The sequence below is a fragment of the Aplidium turbinatum genome, chromosome 8 (assembly GCF_918807975.1).
Source record: "Aplidium turbinatum chromosome 8, kaAplTurb1.1, whole genome shotgun sequence".
In the NCBI taxonomy this organism is placed as follows: domain Eukaryota; kingdom Metazoa; phylum Chordata; class Ascidiacea; order Aplousobranchia; family Polyclinidae; genus Aplidium; species Aplidium turbinatum.
Window position 1 is genome coordinate 13,651,456 of NC_137479.1, and position 16,856 is coordinate 13,668,311.

Below are 16,856 nucleotides of genomic sequence, written 5' to 3' on the forward strand. Positions count from 1 at the left end.
ACGTGCATGATGCCAATGCAAGACAATCAGTTATGGCATGGTCGCAACACCTTAGTTTTTACAAATGTAGAAAGATGAGAAAAAAAAGGCCAGTGAATTTTTTTTTAACAATTTATAATATATAAGTAAAAAAAAAAGACAAAAAAGGTAGTTTTTACGTTGATCGACCTTGGTGGGTTATCAAAACTGTTGATGGTTTTGAGGTGAACACTCTTAATGCGTTAGCTCATCACGAAAAGCAATTAAACCATTTTTTGTGTTACTTGGTGTGGTACCGGTACATGTTTGTAATTATTTTAACAAACAGTTGAGTGAATGCATGGTTGCCAATTTGTCTGAAAGATGCGTAGAACTGGAAAAAACACTTATAATTTGGGACTGATGATCAAGCACTCTGGAAAAATTTTGTATAATAGCCTATTTCTTTGCTTGGGCTCCAATTTGGGCTCCATTTTAGAACCCCCAAAAAAATTGGGCTACTTTTTGCATAAACTTGGGCTCTTTTTTATATTAACCTCTGGCAACTCTCGTATTTGGTTACCGGTGCTTGTTTGTCTTCACTGTGGATAGATTGTGTGGAAAATCAAACTTAGATATACAACAGGACTATTTTAATTTACTTACCTTAAAAGTGCAAAAAATATCAAAATGGATAAATCTGAAGATGTCCAAAACATGCCTTGCTGGTATTATGAAAAAGCTGATTTAAAGAAAACTCCATCATTTTATGATGGAATCAACAGTGAAACAGAAGCAAGATATAGAAGAGAAGGACCACGTTTTATTTTTGATATGGGTACTCGTGTAAGTAATATACAGTAGTAATAATAGTAGCCTAACAGGCTATGAATGGCAATATAAACTTTTTGTTTCATCAAGCGATTGATTAAAAGCTCTTAGCAAAACAAAATGAGAAACAAACAGAGGTGGGCAGTAGCGTGCTACTTTTTAGGTAGCAGTATATTGGCGCTATATTTTTGTTGGAGTAGCACGCAACTTTTTCCAATGTATCAGTAGCAGAAAGATGTTACATTTCTTTTACTCGCATTCCCTCTACTTTCCAATTTACAATGGAAAGAAATGACTCGCAGCCTGTTTTCCATAAAAATAATTATTGATGAGCCAACTATTTGTTTAATTGACATGAATATTTACTTTGAAAATACTTTTTCAAATTTCAGCTTGGCTTGCACCATGACACCATTGCAACTGGTATTGTGTTTTTTCATCGCTTCTACATGTTTCACTCTTTTAAAAAATTTCCAAGACATATCACTGCAACTTGCTGTTTATTTTTGGCGGGAAAAGTGGAAGAAACACCCAAGAAGTGCAAGTAAATATTAAGTTTTAATAATCAAATTAAGTTGCAAATAATATTGACCAAAATGAGGTGTTTTACCGTATATGACATTGTAAATAGGCTACACCCTTTCCCAAATAGTACCGTAATTTTTGGGGTAGAGGGGATTTTGAATGTAAACTACAAAAAATTTGGGTGCAAGTATAGAATCCGCCACCCTGGTCAACATGACGTCACAAAATGGACGCAACTACTACATAAGGGGTGAAAAAAAGGATGCTGAAAAGCGGCAGAATGAGGTGATAAAGCGGAATGGATATGGATTTTTTGACAATTTTACTGTGTTTTTACAATAAAAACATTAAACCAACGTCGAGTGTTGAATATAACTACCTAGAATGACATAAAATTTACCAAATTGCATCAATTCAGCTAAAAATTTACCCAATTAAACTTTAAAAATAAAAATATGAAACGTTTGCAACTAAATGTGTTGTAGCTATCTAATTTCAGCTCGCATTTTAATTTTTACAATAAAAGTACCAATCTAACGCAACTGCAAAGAGTATGTCTTGCTTTATGCACCTGGAAAGTTTCAGGTTTATATCTTATCTACAAAACGAGCAATCGTCGTTCAAACGTAGCCGCTCGGCGACACTTTTTTCCAATGCATTGTAAAGGCGAATCGATCCTTATTCAGTATAAGCCACCCCCTGTTTGCTGTGATCGGTAAATAGTGCTTCCACTAAACTTGCTGTAGTTTTCTCGTTTCTGCTCGGATTTTAACAATTTTGCCATCGTTGGAAAGGAAGATCATACATCTACACGAATCAATTAAACAGTAGCACAAAATAGGTACTAGCTTTATCTTGTGATAACTTAAACTTCACCAACTTGTAACGATTCTCAGCAATTTAATTTTTGCAATAAAATTATTAAATCTTTGCAAACTAAAAGAATATGTCTTGCTTTATGCACATGAAAACTTTCAGGTTTATATCTTATCCACAAAACTGGCAATCGTCGTTCAAACGTAGCCGCTCGGCGACACTTTTTTCCAATGCATTGTAAAGGCAAATCGATCCTTATTCAGTATACGCCACCCCCTGTTTGCTGTGATCGGTAAATAGTGCTTCCACTAAACTTGCTGTAGTTTTCTCGTTTCTGCTCGGATTTGAACAATTTTGCCATCGTTGGAAAGCACAATCATACATCTACCCGAATCAATTGGCTACAAATCCAAAACAAGTACTATCTTTATCTTGTAATAACTTAAACTTCACCAACTTGTACCGATTCTCAGCAATTTAATTTTTACAATAAAATCATTAATCCTTTACAAATTGAAAGAGTATGTCTTGCTTTATTCACCTGAAAAGTTTCAGGTTCATATCTTATCTACCAAACGAGCAATCGTCGTTCAAACTTAACCGCCCAGCAAAGCTTTTTTTCAATGCATTGTAAAGGCGAATCGATCCTTATTCAGTATACGCCACCCGGCCACCCCCTGTTTGCAGTGATCGGTAAATAGTGCTTCCACTAAACTTGCTGTAGTTTTCTCGTTTCTGCTCGGATTTTAACAATTTTACCACCGTTGGAAAGTACAATTATATATCTACCCGAATCAATTAAACACAAGCACAAAGTAAGTACTAACTTTATCTTGTAATAACTTAAACTTCACCAACTTGTACCGATTCTCAGCAACTTAATTTTTACAATAAAATCATTAATATTTTGCAAATTGAAAGAGTATATATGTCTTGCTTTATGCATCTGAAAAGTTTCAGATTGATATCTCATCTACCAAACGAGCAATCGTCGTTCAAACTTAACCGCCCAGCGTAGCTTTTTTCCAATGCATTGTAAAGGCGAATCAATCCTTATTCAGTATACGCCACTCCCTGTTTGCAGTGATCGGTAAATAGTGCTTCCACTAAACTTTCTGTAATTTTCTCGTTTCTGCTCGGATTTTAACAATTTTGCCATCGTTGGAAAGCACGATCATACATCTACACGAATCAATTAAACAGTAGCACAAACTAATAATTAGCTTCATCTTGTGATAACTTAAACTTCACCAAATTGTACCGATTCTCAGCAATTTACTTTATTCAATAAAATTATTAAACTTTAGCATATTGAAAGGATATGTCTTGCTTTATGCACCTGAAAAGTTTCAGGTTTATATCTCATCTACCAAACGAGCAATCGTCGTTCAAACTTAACCGCCCAGCGAAGCTTTTTTTCAATGCATTGTAAAGGCGAATCGATCCTTATTCAGTATACGCCACCCCCTGTTTGCAGTGATCGGTAAATAGTGCTTCAACTAAACTTGCTGTAGTTTTCTCGTTTCTGCTTGGATTTGAACAATTTTGCCATCGTTGGAAAGCACAATTATACATCTACACGAATCAATTGGCTACAAATCCAAAACAAATACCATCTTTTTCTTGTGATAACTTAAACTTCACCAACTTGTACCGATTCTCAGCAATTTACTTTATACAATAAAATTATTAATATTTTGCCAATGGAAAGAGTATGTCTTACTTTATTCACATGAAAAGTTTCAGGTTTATATTTCATCTACCAAACGAGCAATCGTCGTTCAAACTTAACCGCCCAGCAAAGCTTTTTTCTATGCATTGTAAAGGCGAATCGATCCTTATTCAGTATACGCCACCCCCTGTTTGCAGTGATCGGTAAATAGTGCTTCCACTGAACGTGCGGTAGTTTTCTCGTTTCTGCTCGGATTTTAACAATTTTGCCATCGTTGGAAAGCAAGAGCATACATCTACACCAACGGTGTTCAACCTGCGGCCGTACGGCTGCATGCGGCCGTCGATAAATAATTATGCGGCCGTTAACACGTAATTTAATAAGCATGTGTTGGCGGCCGTGCCCTGTTTTTGAAATAAAAAAATTATTTCATTAATAAAAATGAAATGTAGGCCTATTTTAAATATTATACAGGGATATCTAGAACCACTGGATACCCTTGTAGCTTGTAATTATATATAATATTTCAAATTTTAAAACTTGAAAAACATTCTCATCATAAGTTTTTGTAGGCTAGGCTATATTGTTAAAATCGTTTTGAGACAAGACTTTTTCCTCAACCTAATTTCATTGTAACGGTAGCCTACATTCAGTGCCGGTCTTTGGGGTGTGCAATAGGGTGGCTCGTTTTTGAGCTTTTTTTTAAATTCACTCGGGGTACTGGGGAAATGGTGCCAATGAGTGAGAAAACGCTCATGACAAAATTTGAGATTCGTAAAAAATTGTCTTCAGCCTCCTCATGGGGCCCAAAAATCGAAAAATGGGGTCAAAAACGCAATTTTTTTTTAAATATTTTTAGTTTGGGTAGATACAATATTGTTTAGATATATCTAATTAACCTAAGAAAAAAAATTGGAGTCATTTGAACTATTCCTTCAGCTTCCTCACAGCTTCTGAAAATTTATGTTTTGCTGAAAAGTTCGCATTTTTGTTTGTGGTTACATAACTACAAACTTCGTCAGTGACGTAAATTCAAATAAAAGACGTCACTTTTTCCTACCAATTTAACCCAATTTTATTAAAAAATGACGCAACAGCTCAGGGCAGGTCTATGAAAAGAAATAAAATGTCTAACGCAATTATGTATCATGTAACCACAAACAAAAATGCGAAATTTTCAGCAAAATGGAAGTTTTCAGAAGCTGTAAGGAAGCTGAAGGAATAGTTCAAATGACTCCAATTTTTTTTCTTAGGTTAATTAGATATATCTAAACAATATTGTATCTACCCAAACTAAAAATATTTAAAAAAAAATTGCGTTTTTGACCCCATTTTTCGATTTTTGGGCCCCATGAGGAGGCTGAAGACAATTTTTTACGAATCTCAAACTTTGTCATGAGCGTTTTCTCACTCATTGGCACCATTTCCCCACTACCCCGAGAGAATTTAAAAAAAACATGCAAAAACGAGCCACCCTAGTGTCCAAATCGTGCGATCGCACAGTGCCCGAAAATTAGGGGGCCCCGCAATTTAGGCTACTCAAAAAATGCAGTAATTTTTGTCATTTCCAATGGAAAAAAATTCGATTCACAAGCAAGTACCGGTAGCCCATTCCTTGAAGTCATAGTTGCGGCTTTAGGGTGAGGCAAGTGCTGAGGGTGAGGGTGAGGCAAGCACCATTTTACAGTAATATTCAATTATTCATACCCAAATTTTTGTTGAACATGCTCTCAGAATGCACCAAATTCAAAGTAATTTTTCAAAAATTTCTGAGGCATTCCAGTCCAGACGCTGGGTGTCGCCTTCGGCGAACACCGAACACGCCGTCAAAACCCCTTTAAAATACCTAGCTACGCTACTGAATTGGATGATTGTCATTAGGGCCCGCAAAGCATATTTCGCACAGGGCCCGAAATACCCTAAGACCGGCACTGCCTACATTGCATTATGTCCTTAAAAAGAAAAAGAACACTAGCAGAGGAGAAAAGGGTATTCAATTCCAAATGGGAGTTGGGTTATTTCATGATGGAGACGGCAGCGCATACTATGATGTGTCTAATATGCAGTCAAGTGGTTAAAACTGTTAAAGGAAATAATGCAAAACAGCATTTTTGTCGCCATATGTCACACCATTATGCAAAATTGGAAGGCGAGTCGAGGAAAATCTGTGTCGAAAATTTGAAGAAAAGTGTGAGTCTGCCTTTTCACGAATGAAGTACCTACAAAAACGAGTACCGAACAAATCAGGCTAACTGAGACTGGTGTCTTAACCGGTGCTCGTATGCAAAATCAAGGGAGTTGCAATGTCGCAGACTTTTATTGAATAAATTCATTTCAAAATGTTTGATATTTCATGGTACTATTAGGTATAGCCTAAGTATGATAAGTTTAGTAAATATTAACGAATAAATTCTTCTCTTAGATAACGCAAATTGAAAAAAAAAATCATTTAGAACTCACTGGCGGCCGTGCTTTATAGAATTAATCGGAATGCGGCCGGCAATAGCAAAAAGGTTGTGCACCCCTGATCTACACGAATCAATTGGCTACAAATCCAAAACAAGTACCATCTTTTTCTTGTGATAACTTAAACTTCACCAACTTGTACCGATTCTCAGCAATTTACTTTATACAATAAAATTATTAAACTTTTGCAAATTGAAAGAGTATGTCTTACTTTATTCACATGAAAAGTTTCAAGTTTATATCTTATCCACAAAACTGGCAATCGTCGTTCAAACGTAACATTTTTTGGTAATAGAGCTAAGTCGCTATGTTTTCTTGTTGCGTATTCCTGGTTGAGATATTTGAATGTTTGGTTTTGGCAAAACTCGCTCTTTTAATGCAGTTTCGTTTAAAATTAGGCAAACTTTGTTTTAGAGACGTAAAGACTGAAAGCATCATTTTCAATATCGTGACGTCACACGCGTGCTAAAGGGGGGTTGCAACCCCTAACCTCCCCCCCCCCCCTTGGCTACAGAACTGGTAGGAAGGCTATGAGCTACCCTCCAAACAATCCCAATTCAAAGGGTTTAAATTGTGTTGCGTGTTCTTTGAACTGGACGAATGACAAAAACGGCTAGCATCTTGCTCTTTTCCTAGATGTGAGATGTATCAGAGTTGTCCAAATACGAAGGACGATTGCTCGCTTTATAGATAAGAGATAAACCTGAACTTTTCAGTTGCATGAAGCAAGACATACCCTTTTAAGTTGCTAAGGTTAATGATTTTATTGTAAAAATTAAATTGCTGAGAATCGGTACAAATTGGTGAAGTTTAAGTTATTACAAGATAAAGTTAGTACTTGTTCTGGATTCGTAGCCAATTGATTCGTTTAGATGTATGATCTTCCTTTCCAACGATGGCAAAATTGTTAAAATCCGAGCAGAAACGAGAAAACTACCGCAAGTTTAGTGGAAGCACTATTTACCGATCACAGCAAACAGGGGGTGGCGTATACTGAATAAGGATTGATTCGCCTTTACAAGGCATTGAAAAAAAGCTTCGCTGGGCGGTTAAGTTTGAACGACGATTGCTCGTTTGGTAGATGAGATATAAATCTGAAACTTTTCAGGTGCATAAAGCAAGACATACTCTTTCAATTTGCAAAATATTAATGATTTTGTTGTAAAAATTAAATTGCTGAGAATTGGTAGGCTACAAGTTGGTGAAGTTTAAGTTATCACAAGATAAAGTTAGTACTTACTTTGTGCTTGTGTTTAATTGATTCGGGTAGATATATAATTGTACTTTCCAACGATGGTAAAATTGTTAAAATCCGAGCAGAAACGAGAAAACTACAGCAAGTTTAGTTGAAGCACTATTTACCGTTCACTGCAAACAGGGAGTGGCGTATACTGAATAAGGATCGATTCGCCTTTACAATGCATTGAAAAAAAGCTTTGCTGGGCGGTTAAGTTTGAACGACGATTGCTCGTTTGGTAGATGAAATATAAACCTGAAACTTTTCATGTGAATAAAGTAAGACATACTCTTTCAATTTGTGAAGGATTAATGATTTTATTGTAAAAATTAAATTGCTGAGAATCGGTACAAGTTGGTGAAGTTTAAGTTATTACAAGATAAAGATAGTACTTGTTTTGGATTTGTAGCCAATTGATTCGGGTAGATGTATGATTGTGCTTTCCAACGATGAAAAAATTGTTCAAATCTGAGCAGAAACAAGAAAACTACAGCAAGTTTAGTGGAAGCACTATTTACCGATCACTGCAAACAGGGGGTGGCGTTTTCTGAATAAGGATCGATTTGCCTTTACAATGCATTGGAAAAAGCTTCGCCGAGCGGCTACGTTTGAACGACGATTGCCAGTTTTGTGGATAAGATATATACCTGAAAGTTTTCATGTGCATAAAGCAAGACATATTCTTTTAGTTTGCAAAAATTTAATGATTTTATTGTGAAAATTAAATTGCTGAGAATCGTTACAAGTTGGTGAAGTTTAAGTTATCACAAGATAAAGCTAGTACCTATTTTGTGCTACTGTTTAATTGATTCGTGTAGATGTATGATCGTGCTTTCCAACGATGGCAAAATTGTTAAAATCCGAGCAGAAACAAGAAAACTATAGCAAGTTTAGTGGAAGCACTATTTACCGATCACAGCAAACAGGGGGTGGCTTATACTGAATAAGGATCGATTCGCCTTTACAATGCATTGGAAAAAAGTGTCGCCGAGCGGCTACGTTTGAACGACGATTGCCCGTTTTGTAGATAAGATATAAACCTGAAACTTTCCAGGTGCATAAAGCAAGACATACTTTTTGCAGTTGCGTTAGATTGGTACTTTTATTGTAAAAATTAAAATGCGAGCTGAAATTAGATAGCTACAACACATTTAGTTGCAAACGTTTCATATTTTTATTTTTAAAGTTTAATTGGGTAAATTTTTAGCTGAATTGATGCAATTTTGTCATTCTAGGTAGTTATATTCAACACTCGACGTTGGTTTAATGTTTTTATTGTAAAAACACAGTAAAATTGTCAAAAAATCCATATCCATTCCGCTTTATCACCTTCATTCTGCCGCTTTTCAGCATCCTTTTTTTCACCCCTTATGTAGTAGTTGCGTCCGTTTTGTGACGTCATGTTGACTAGGGTGGCGGATTCTATACTTGCACCAAAATTTGTACCACCAAAAGTTTTTGAATATCCTGTTGTATCTGAAGATTGTTGCTAAAATTAAATTTGAAAATTTTTGCCAAATAAATCCTTTTCACTCCAATAAAGCTAATAAAAGAAGGCTCATTTATACCATTGTTTATGTTAAAGGGACCTGATTAAAGTTGCTAGAAGTTTGTTGAATGAAGCTCAGTTTGCACAGTTTGCTGAAGATCCGAAGGAAGAAGTTCTTACTTTTGAAAAAGTTCTTTTACAAACAATTAAATTTGATCTAACTGTTGAACATCCTTACAAGTACATGTTGCAGTATGCTAAAGGATTGAAAGGTAGGAAATGTTTTATTTTTACTAGAATGGTATATTTTATGGATGTGGCTATATTTACACTATATAGTGTAAGAATAGCCTCAATAGTGTTGCCAGATAAGGAATTCTGCCCTAATTTAAGCAAAGTTTAAAGCTATTGAAAACAAAAACTTGTGTTTGGATTTTTTTTAGTCCTGAGCAAAGATCAAAACCCTAAACTTATTCCTAACTCTAGCCCTTACCTTAACCCTTCCTCACTTTAATCCTAACTCTGGAAACATTTCATTGTGTAAAAATAGCCACTTCCATATTTTATATCATAATGTAATATCTTAATTGAAAATGGAACAGACTGTGCTGTTTAACATGCTCTGGGCAGTTGCAGTTAGTAGAATTTAAGTTTAAGTTAGTAGAATTTCTTATTTTTCAATACTCTCAATAATTTTTTACCACCCCACTAGCTCAGTGGTTAAGCAGTTAAGTAACCGACTCAAGATTCAAAACCAACCAATACTGAAGTGACATAGTATCGTAGCAAGCTTAGAAATGGATTGTTTTTGTTTGATTGTATGACGTACGTGGGTCAGATGCATCAATTTTGTACCTGTAGTCTCCAGAACGGAGAAAAAATTCAGAATGCTTGGTGCCATAAAATTTTGATTTAAAAGTCTTGAGATACTTCTCTACCAACTAAATCAAAAGACTGCCCCCAAAAAATATCATGTTTTTATACTGAAAATTAAATATCAGTGTGAGTATACCTATTTTATCAGTTTCTAGCAGGTTTACTGCAGTTGTGCGATAATGTACCTAAATATTCTGATACTTCAGCCTAAGTCATGTATTGTTTGACCTCAAGGTAGTAATAAATCATATGCTAGCAATAGTAATAGCAATACTTTTTTCATATGGAGCCATTGCCAATCAAATATGCGTAAAAAGCACCTCACAATCACAGCTAAATTAAAATTTAACAACTTTAACTGTATCTATGTTCTCTAAGATCAAAAATAGGTTACAGAATGCTTCAACAGGTATCATTTCTTATGAGCAACTTTTATAGTAACATTACATGTAAAAATAACTGTACAAAGGAGTGCTTACTGGTTTTACAAAAAAAAAGAAAAAAAAAAAGTTCTGGAGACTACAGTGTTCTGGAGACTACAGACAAATTCAATAAGAAAGAAATTCCTAATCTTTTATTTATTCCGAGTCCTCTCTATGAAATCCTGCTAAGTGAGCATACTAGTCCATCACATACTGGAAGAATGTTTGCCATTTTAAACAGGGAAGCATACATTTTTTGTTAAAGTTTGTTCTGGAGACTACACAATTTTGGAGCCAGGCTAAATAGCTTCCATAGAAGAGTGAACTATTATCACACTTTTTAGTAAATCTGTTTTCTTGTTTTGTAGGTTTGTTTATATATAAATTTGCATCATTTTACACCCAAACAGGAGCACAGAGTAGGCATTGGTAGAGTAGTACCATGGGTCGTTCTGGAGACTACAACATAGTGGAGCCAAAATTGCAGATTCGTAAAATTGAGAAAAATATAAGGCCAAAATTGTAAAGCCAGTGTCATTTCAACATTAAAATGTAGCTAAAGCTGCACAGTGTTAAATAAAAGTCAGTTTAGCACTGCAGTATTTGCCTGTGAAAAATCACAAGGGAATTACAGAAGTAAAAACGTGAAAAATCCAAAAAAAGTGGGCAATTTTGTGATAAATCCAAAATTTTTGCTAAGAAGTTAACAATTTCCATTGAAAATTAGCATTACATAGGGGGGGCACATATCTAAACTGTAACTTAAAGCCTAAAAAAGTAGACTGAAACCTTAAGAAATACCAAAACTGCAAAAATGCGTTCTGGAGACTACAGGGTACAAAATTGATGCATCTGACCCACGTTGCTGTAAAGCAAAATGTAAGATTAGGTACTTATTCATAATTTAAATTTTAAACACAATTTATATGGGCGCATCATAATAAAATTAGTGTAAGTTCTAAAAAAAAGCAAATTTAATATCGACACTATCTCTTGGTATGCAAAACCTTTAAAGTTAGTGGATATTTTTTGTTGAAATCTATTGTTCTTCAGTCTCTTCGTTCCAACATTGTCTATGCGATCACTTGTTCAATGTTCATGTGACACCAGTTCAACCAAAGACCATATTCTTGACTGCATTGCAATATTTGTTGTAATGTCAAGTTTACATTGGATCAATGTAAAATAATTCAAAAAAATTGTCATTTGTCAATCAGAGTTTGATACCAAAATTCACAGGCACTTCAAATAAAACAAGGCAAGCTCAACAAACTGTTATTGGCTGGATGGGCATCTTTTCTTCTGAATTTATATTAGATTATGTTTGTTTTATGTTTTATAGTAGATTTGCTTATTGTTACTGCTGATTATCCTACAATTTTATCGTGTCGCTACACTCAAGTATAATATACAAAATATTATTTTGTAACAGACTGTAAGTACCATTGGTATCGGTTTCTTCGGTATTGTGTGTGCTTTGCGTGTTACTGCTATTTTGCTTTCATCAAATGCTGGCATTTGCACAATAATCTAACCTCTTATTGTAATTTATTAAGAATCAATTTCGCTATAGTAATAGCATCTTCAACTAGCTCCTGGTTTTTTTTTTTCGGTCATTTATCGGTCATTGATTGATTTTTTAGCAAAATGTCCGAAAAAAAATAGGTCAAAATGTCCGAAAAAATATATAGTCAATCGACTATATATGACCAAAAATGACTAAAAATGACCAAAATAAATAAAAAATGACCGAATTTTTTCAAGTCGTTTCGTACAAATGACCGAAAAATCTCAGCGAGAACAAAAACCTAGGTAGCTCATGTAAAAAAGAAAATTTGAAAAATACGTAAAACGAACAAATAAAGCAAACTCCGATATACAACACGCATAAAAATTCTATTTTAAATAGATGGTTACATAATATTAAAATCAAAAGCTGTTTTGCTTGTTGTAATTATTTCTCAGTTATTTGTTTAGATGTATTTGGTAACGTGATGAGAGCAGAGAGTTTTGCCGAAAACGTACAAGTTTAATAGTTTGCGTTATTTGTTTGTTTATTGTTTTTTGAATAATGTTGTTCAATCCAATTAAGCTGTTGTCTGTCTATACTATGGAAATCAAATTCATTTATTTTAAGAACAATGCTTGCAGTTCTATTGCAATATTTTTACAACTATAATATATGTGCAAATATCTAATTGCAGGAGAACGATCAAAAATAGAACAACTGGTACAGATGTCATGGACATTCATTAATGACAGCCTGTGTACGTCCTTGTGCCTGCAGTGGGAACCTCAGATAGTTGCCGTTGCTGTTATGTATCTCGCTGGTGAGATAAAGCACTTACAATCATAATTGGTAGTTTGTGGAAATTGTTATCGTTAGACTGAGATAGCTTGACCTGGCACGTTCACATGCTTTTGTGAAACTTCTCCTCTAGGATATTAGACGAACATTTCTGAAACGATTTGGAACCGGTAGCATACAATAAGTTGTGATTTCAATTGTCAAGTTTGTTTTATATTTGTGATGGCAACACTCTTGAATTAAAGTAAGGCGTATGTAAAAATCGCAATGTGTTATGCGAGGTGAATGCTGGGTAATGAAGATAGATTTCAAGTGAATGCAAATGACAGAAAAATGACAGGTTTGAATGGTTCGAAATATGAGTGGTGGCCAAAGACACTTTTCGACAAAATTTGAAAATTGTCTTGAGAGTGGACGGACATTGAGGATGTTGAACAGTACTTGCGTGGACATCGTCTGAGATGGTCCGGACAACCTGGGTGGATGGATGAAAATAATATGACGAAACGCAGCGAGTTTGAATTAAGTCAATAAGGTAGTGACGAAAAAAAATGAGAAAAGGAAGACCAGAGAAAACATGGGTATTGGGTATACAACGTGAAAGATGACCTTACAAAAAGGAATTTAAAACTTGAAGATGCCAACAATAGAGAGAAATGGTGGAGTAACGGTGAAATAAGGGAGAGATGACATCATTAGAAATCCAATATAAGCCTTTTAGACGTGTTTTTAATTACTGTAACAAGGCACTGCAGGGTCCCCACATTACATACTTCTTTTTTGCTGTTCCTTTTTTGTTCAAATTCTCTTTTTCCTGAACATGCAAATACAATCAATGGAAATTACTAACTTGCAAACTTTTTTGAAGTTGAATAAACGTCAAGGTATCGTGACATCTAGTTTTTGGTATAAAGCAAGCAGAAGTGCCACAAGACGTTGTGTTGTGATGATCTGAATTTGTTTTAATTCAAATTATATAAAAAATATCAATCAGACACAACTGACTTCTTTAGGGGTCTAAATCAGGTATGGTTACTGTTTCCTTACATAGGATTGGTTTTGTATAATGTGTATTGCAAAAGCAAATTGTGGCATTCTTTCAAATATTTGTTGCCACACGCTGGCGTGGGAGTGTTGTACTGTATTCGTATTTTATTTTTTTGCAAACCTTTGCCCACTCATCGATTTGTTTCATTATATAACAGCTATTCATACATAAGAGCACGTTTATGATACAGTAATAACAACAGCAAAAAACTTTTTCTTTCAGGTCGTTTGTGCAAATTTGAGCCACAGGACTGGGCCTACAACCGAGGAAGATGGTGGGAACAGTTTATTGATGACATCAGCATGGATTTATTAGAAGATATTTGTCATCAGGTATTATTTGACGGGCCGTAACACAGTGTGCTTTCTGCATGTAAAATTAACTTCACCCTTCTTGAAAATTAATTAATATCTTTGCTTGGATAAAGGTTTTAGATCAGTACTCTCACGCAAAAGGAGGCAAAGCTGGGTCTTCTTCCAAGGCAAAGAGAGATCGGCCAAAGACTCCCGGCGACGGTGAAAAAGGTTCAGAACCACAAGTAAATATTTTAGTTTTTTAATATGTCGTGTAAAAGTGCATGCTCATTGCTCATGTGCCTTGAAGATGGCACACCGTTCAAGTAATTCTCGGCAACATGTTATTGTTTGTGGCTGTTGGTGTTAAATACACTTCTATTTGCTTTGTGGACTTGCGTGTTGAACAGTGGTTCTTAAACTGAGTCTCTCTCAACCATGCAAATATTGATTTGGATTAATGGGAACAACTTGCTAGTGATAGATCACTCTGGAGAAAAAGAAGTAGGGAGGGTACGGAACTTTTCGAGAAAAAAACAGGATACAAAAAGTTCAAGAAAAACAAACACTAGAAAAAAAAGCTAAAACTGCCAGTGCCACGTCCCCACCCTCCATACAATGTGACTTTTGCCCGTCTTTTCCATCACAGACTGGGCCTTCAAAGCCACATACGACATCACCATCCAAAGCCAAATTCGACTTAGACGAAACCAATGCTCGGACACGATTACTTGCGTGTAGAACAGTGGTTCTTTATCTGAGGAGCACCCCACTTAGGGGGCGTGAAGATTCTCCAAGGGGAGCGCGAACGTGGTAGTACCATGTATTAGCATGATATTGTATTGTACAAGTCGTGAACAGAAATGTTGGTAACACCTTACAGTACCTTGTGTTACGATTATTCACTGGTGATGTGACCTAGTTTTGACTTCAGTTCCAAAAAGCGTTCGACACCGCTAGTCACGAAAGGACGTGAGTTCGACACCGTTCTAGAGCACGTGGCTGTGTCTCGGCAAAGACATTTAATGACACGCAACATTAGGGAAACAGCTGACTCGAAGACTAATATGTCACTTCACTGCTTCCTGTTGTACCGCATCTATGATCGCAGTGCATTGTATGTTGTCGCAATGGGCGCAAAACAAAGCATGGTCATTATTATTGATTTATAACTGAAACTAGAAAAGGAAAGTGCAAAGTTTCACAAGTGACGTCAAGGGGAGCGCAGCCCAAAAGTTTTAAGAACTCTTGGTGTAAAAGATGGCAAATAGCAAGCTTTGATCACACTTTCAAAATTTTTGCGTTATTTTTACTACAGGCAAAAATGTCGAAAAGCGACAGCCACAAGTCTTCCCAGAAGCCGAAGTCAACGCAGGCACCCCATTCAAGTCAGGTCAGTTAACTTACGTTATTTTGAAGATATGAACGACCACTTAACCGGCCGCTGGCGTGTTTTCTTGAAAGATGAATCTTAAGAAACGAAGTCAAGGATATCTAGAGAAGATATCTTTAGATATTCCTGAACGAAGTATCTTTTAATTTTATACATAATTTTTTACAAATAAAAGTTCCTACAGTAGTACCCGTTTATTAAGCCAACCTCGGGACCTGACGATGTTTGGCCTATTAAGCGGGGGACGATTCTTTGCCACTCCTATACATTCAGTAATTCTGGACCGGACCTACTTGGGTTTAATAAGCGGGGACTACTGTATTTGTTTTTTGAAAACATTTTGTTGTTTTTTTCAATATGTGTCATATTCCGCTAGAAGCCTCATACTCCACGAACCACGGAAATAAAAACTTCTGGAAATAAAAATCAATCCAGTAACCGTCGTGGCTCTTCCAACACTGAAGTCGTTGCTATGGACACAGTAGATACAGCCGATCGTGGCGCCATTGAGCAAGGGAAGCCACCAGTAAGTTTTGTATTGTCGTCTTATTAAATTCCTTCACATGAGGCATTAAATTTGAAAAAGCTGACAAAGCATTTTCGAAGTAACTTTTTGTATCAAACGTGTTATTTAGATGTGAAGGTGTTTTTCGACAACTGCACTAAGTTGCAAGACCGGGGGTAATAAAAGTAACGGTATCACTTCACTCAACATTATTTCAAGTACCGGTAACGACTTCAAACATCCAACTGCATTGTGTTATATTAGTCCGCTTTTTGTATCGTGTCATAGAAATGTTCGTGTCGGTTGGTTATGGTTTTCCTTTAAATCACACCTTAATGTATTTATGTTGAGCTTGAACCTTTCTATTTTTTTTTATATTGAAGGCGCAGTCCACTGCCGTAACCACAGCAGCAACAACAACAACAGCAGCGACGTCTAAAACCCAAACACCGACAAAGAGTGCACCTACAGAACAGTCGACCTACTATAGCGGGATCAACCAATACCAGTCGTTCATAGGATCGACGGATCCCAGCACGTTGGGCTTTATGCAGCAAGGGCAATATTCCCAATTCCCGTCCAATTTTCCTGCCGTTCCACTCACCCCGCAGACCCCACCCATTCGTCAGCCATTCCCAGCGGCAGGTGCCAGTCAACAAAACTTTCCGAATTTCAGCAACTTTCACGGCAATCATGTACCGCATACTCCTCCAAATGAAACTGCGCTTTATCAACCAGGACAGAACAACTTCCCTTCTAACTATGGGACACAGTCTTCAACCGGGCTTGCAACTGTCCGAATAACCGGTCGGAGAGAACAACAAGGAGGGGGTGGCCAATGGTCTTAGATTATTTTATTTGTAGTTTCATTCGGATAGAAGTATTTGAGCAATAAAGACCTCTTGCTGTAAACATGTGCAGATATGCGTATAAAATATCCGGTACCTAAGGCTTAGTTGATCTGTTGTCACTGTATCACAGCAGCATTGTAAGCTCAAGCTACCCCGGCAACACTAG

The 16,856-nt window shown here is 36.1% G+C and overlaps 1 protein-coding gene across 1 annotated transcript; it reads left to right on the top strand.

The window, feature by feature from the left end:
• Positions 1 to 536: 536 nt before the first annotated feature.
• LOC145775315 (uncharacterized) lies at positions 537 to 16,751 on the top strand. The gene is made up of 9 exons (XM_082586587.1): positions 537 to 804; positions 1,182 to 1,333; positions 9,091 to 9,266; positions 12,497 to 12,622; positions 13,871 to 13,980; positions 14,076 to 14,186; positions 15,260 to 15,334; positions 15,711 to 15,860; positions 16,223 to 16,751. Exons 1-9 carry the CDS (start codon positions 649 to 651, stop codon positions 16,685 to 16,687), a joined length of 1,521 nt encoding a protein of 506 aa, XP_082442713.1. The 5' UTR covers positions 537 to 648; the 3' UTR covers positions 16,688 to 16,751.
• Positions 16,752 to 16,856: the final 105 nt, after the last annotated feature.

Coding starts and splice junctions, on each gene's coding strand:
- LOC145775315 (XM_082586587.1), top strand. CDS start 649: ATGGATAAATCTGAAGATGTCCAAAACATGCCTTGCTGGTATTATGAA. Junction 805..1,181: donor TTTTTGATATGGGTACTCGT/GTAAGTAATATA, acceptor TTCAAATTTCAG/CTTGGCTTGCACCATGACAC. Junction 15,335..15,710: donor AGGCACCCCATTCAAGTCAG/GTCAGTTAACTT, acceptor ATATTCCGCTAG/AAGCCTCATACTCCACGAAC.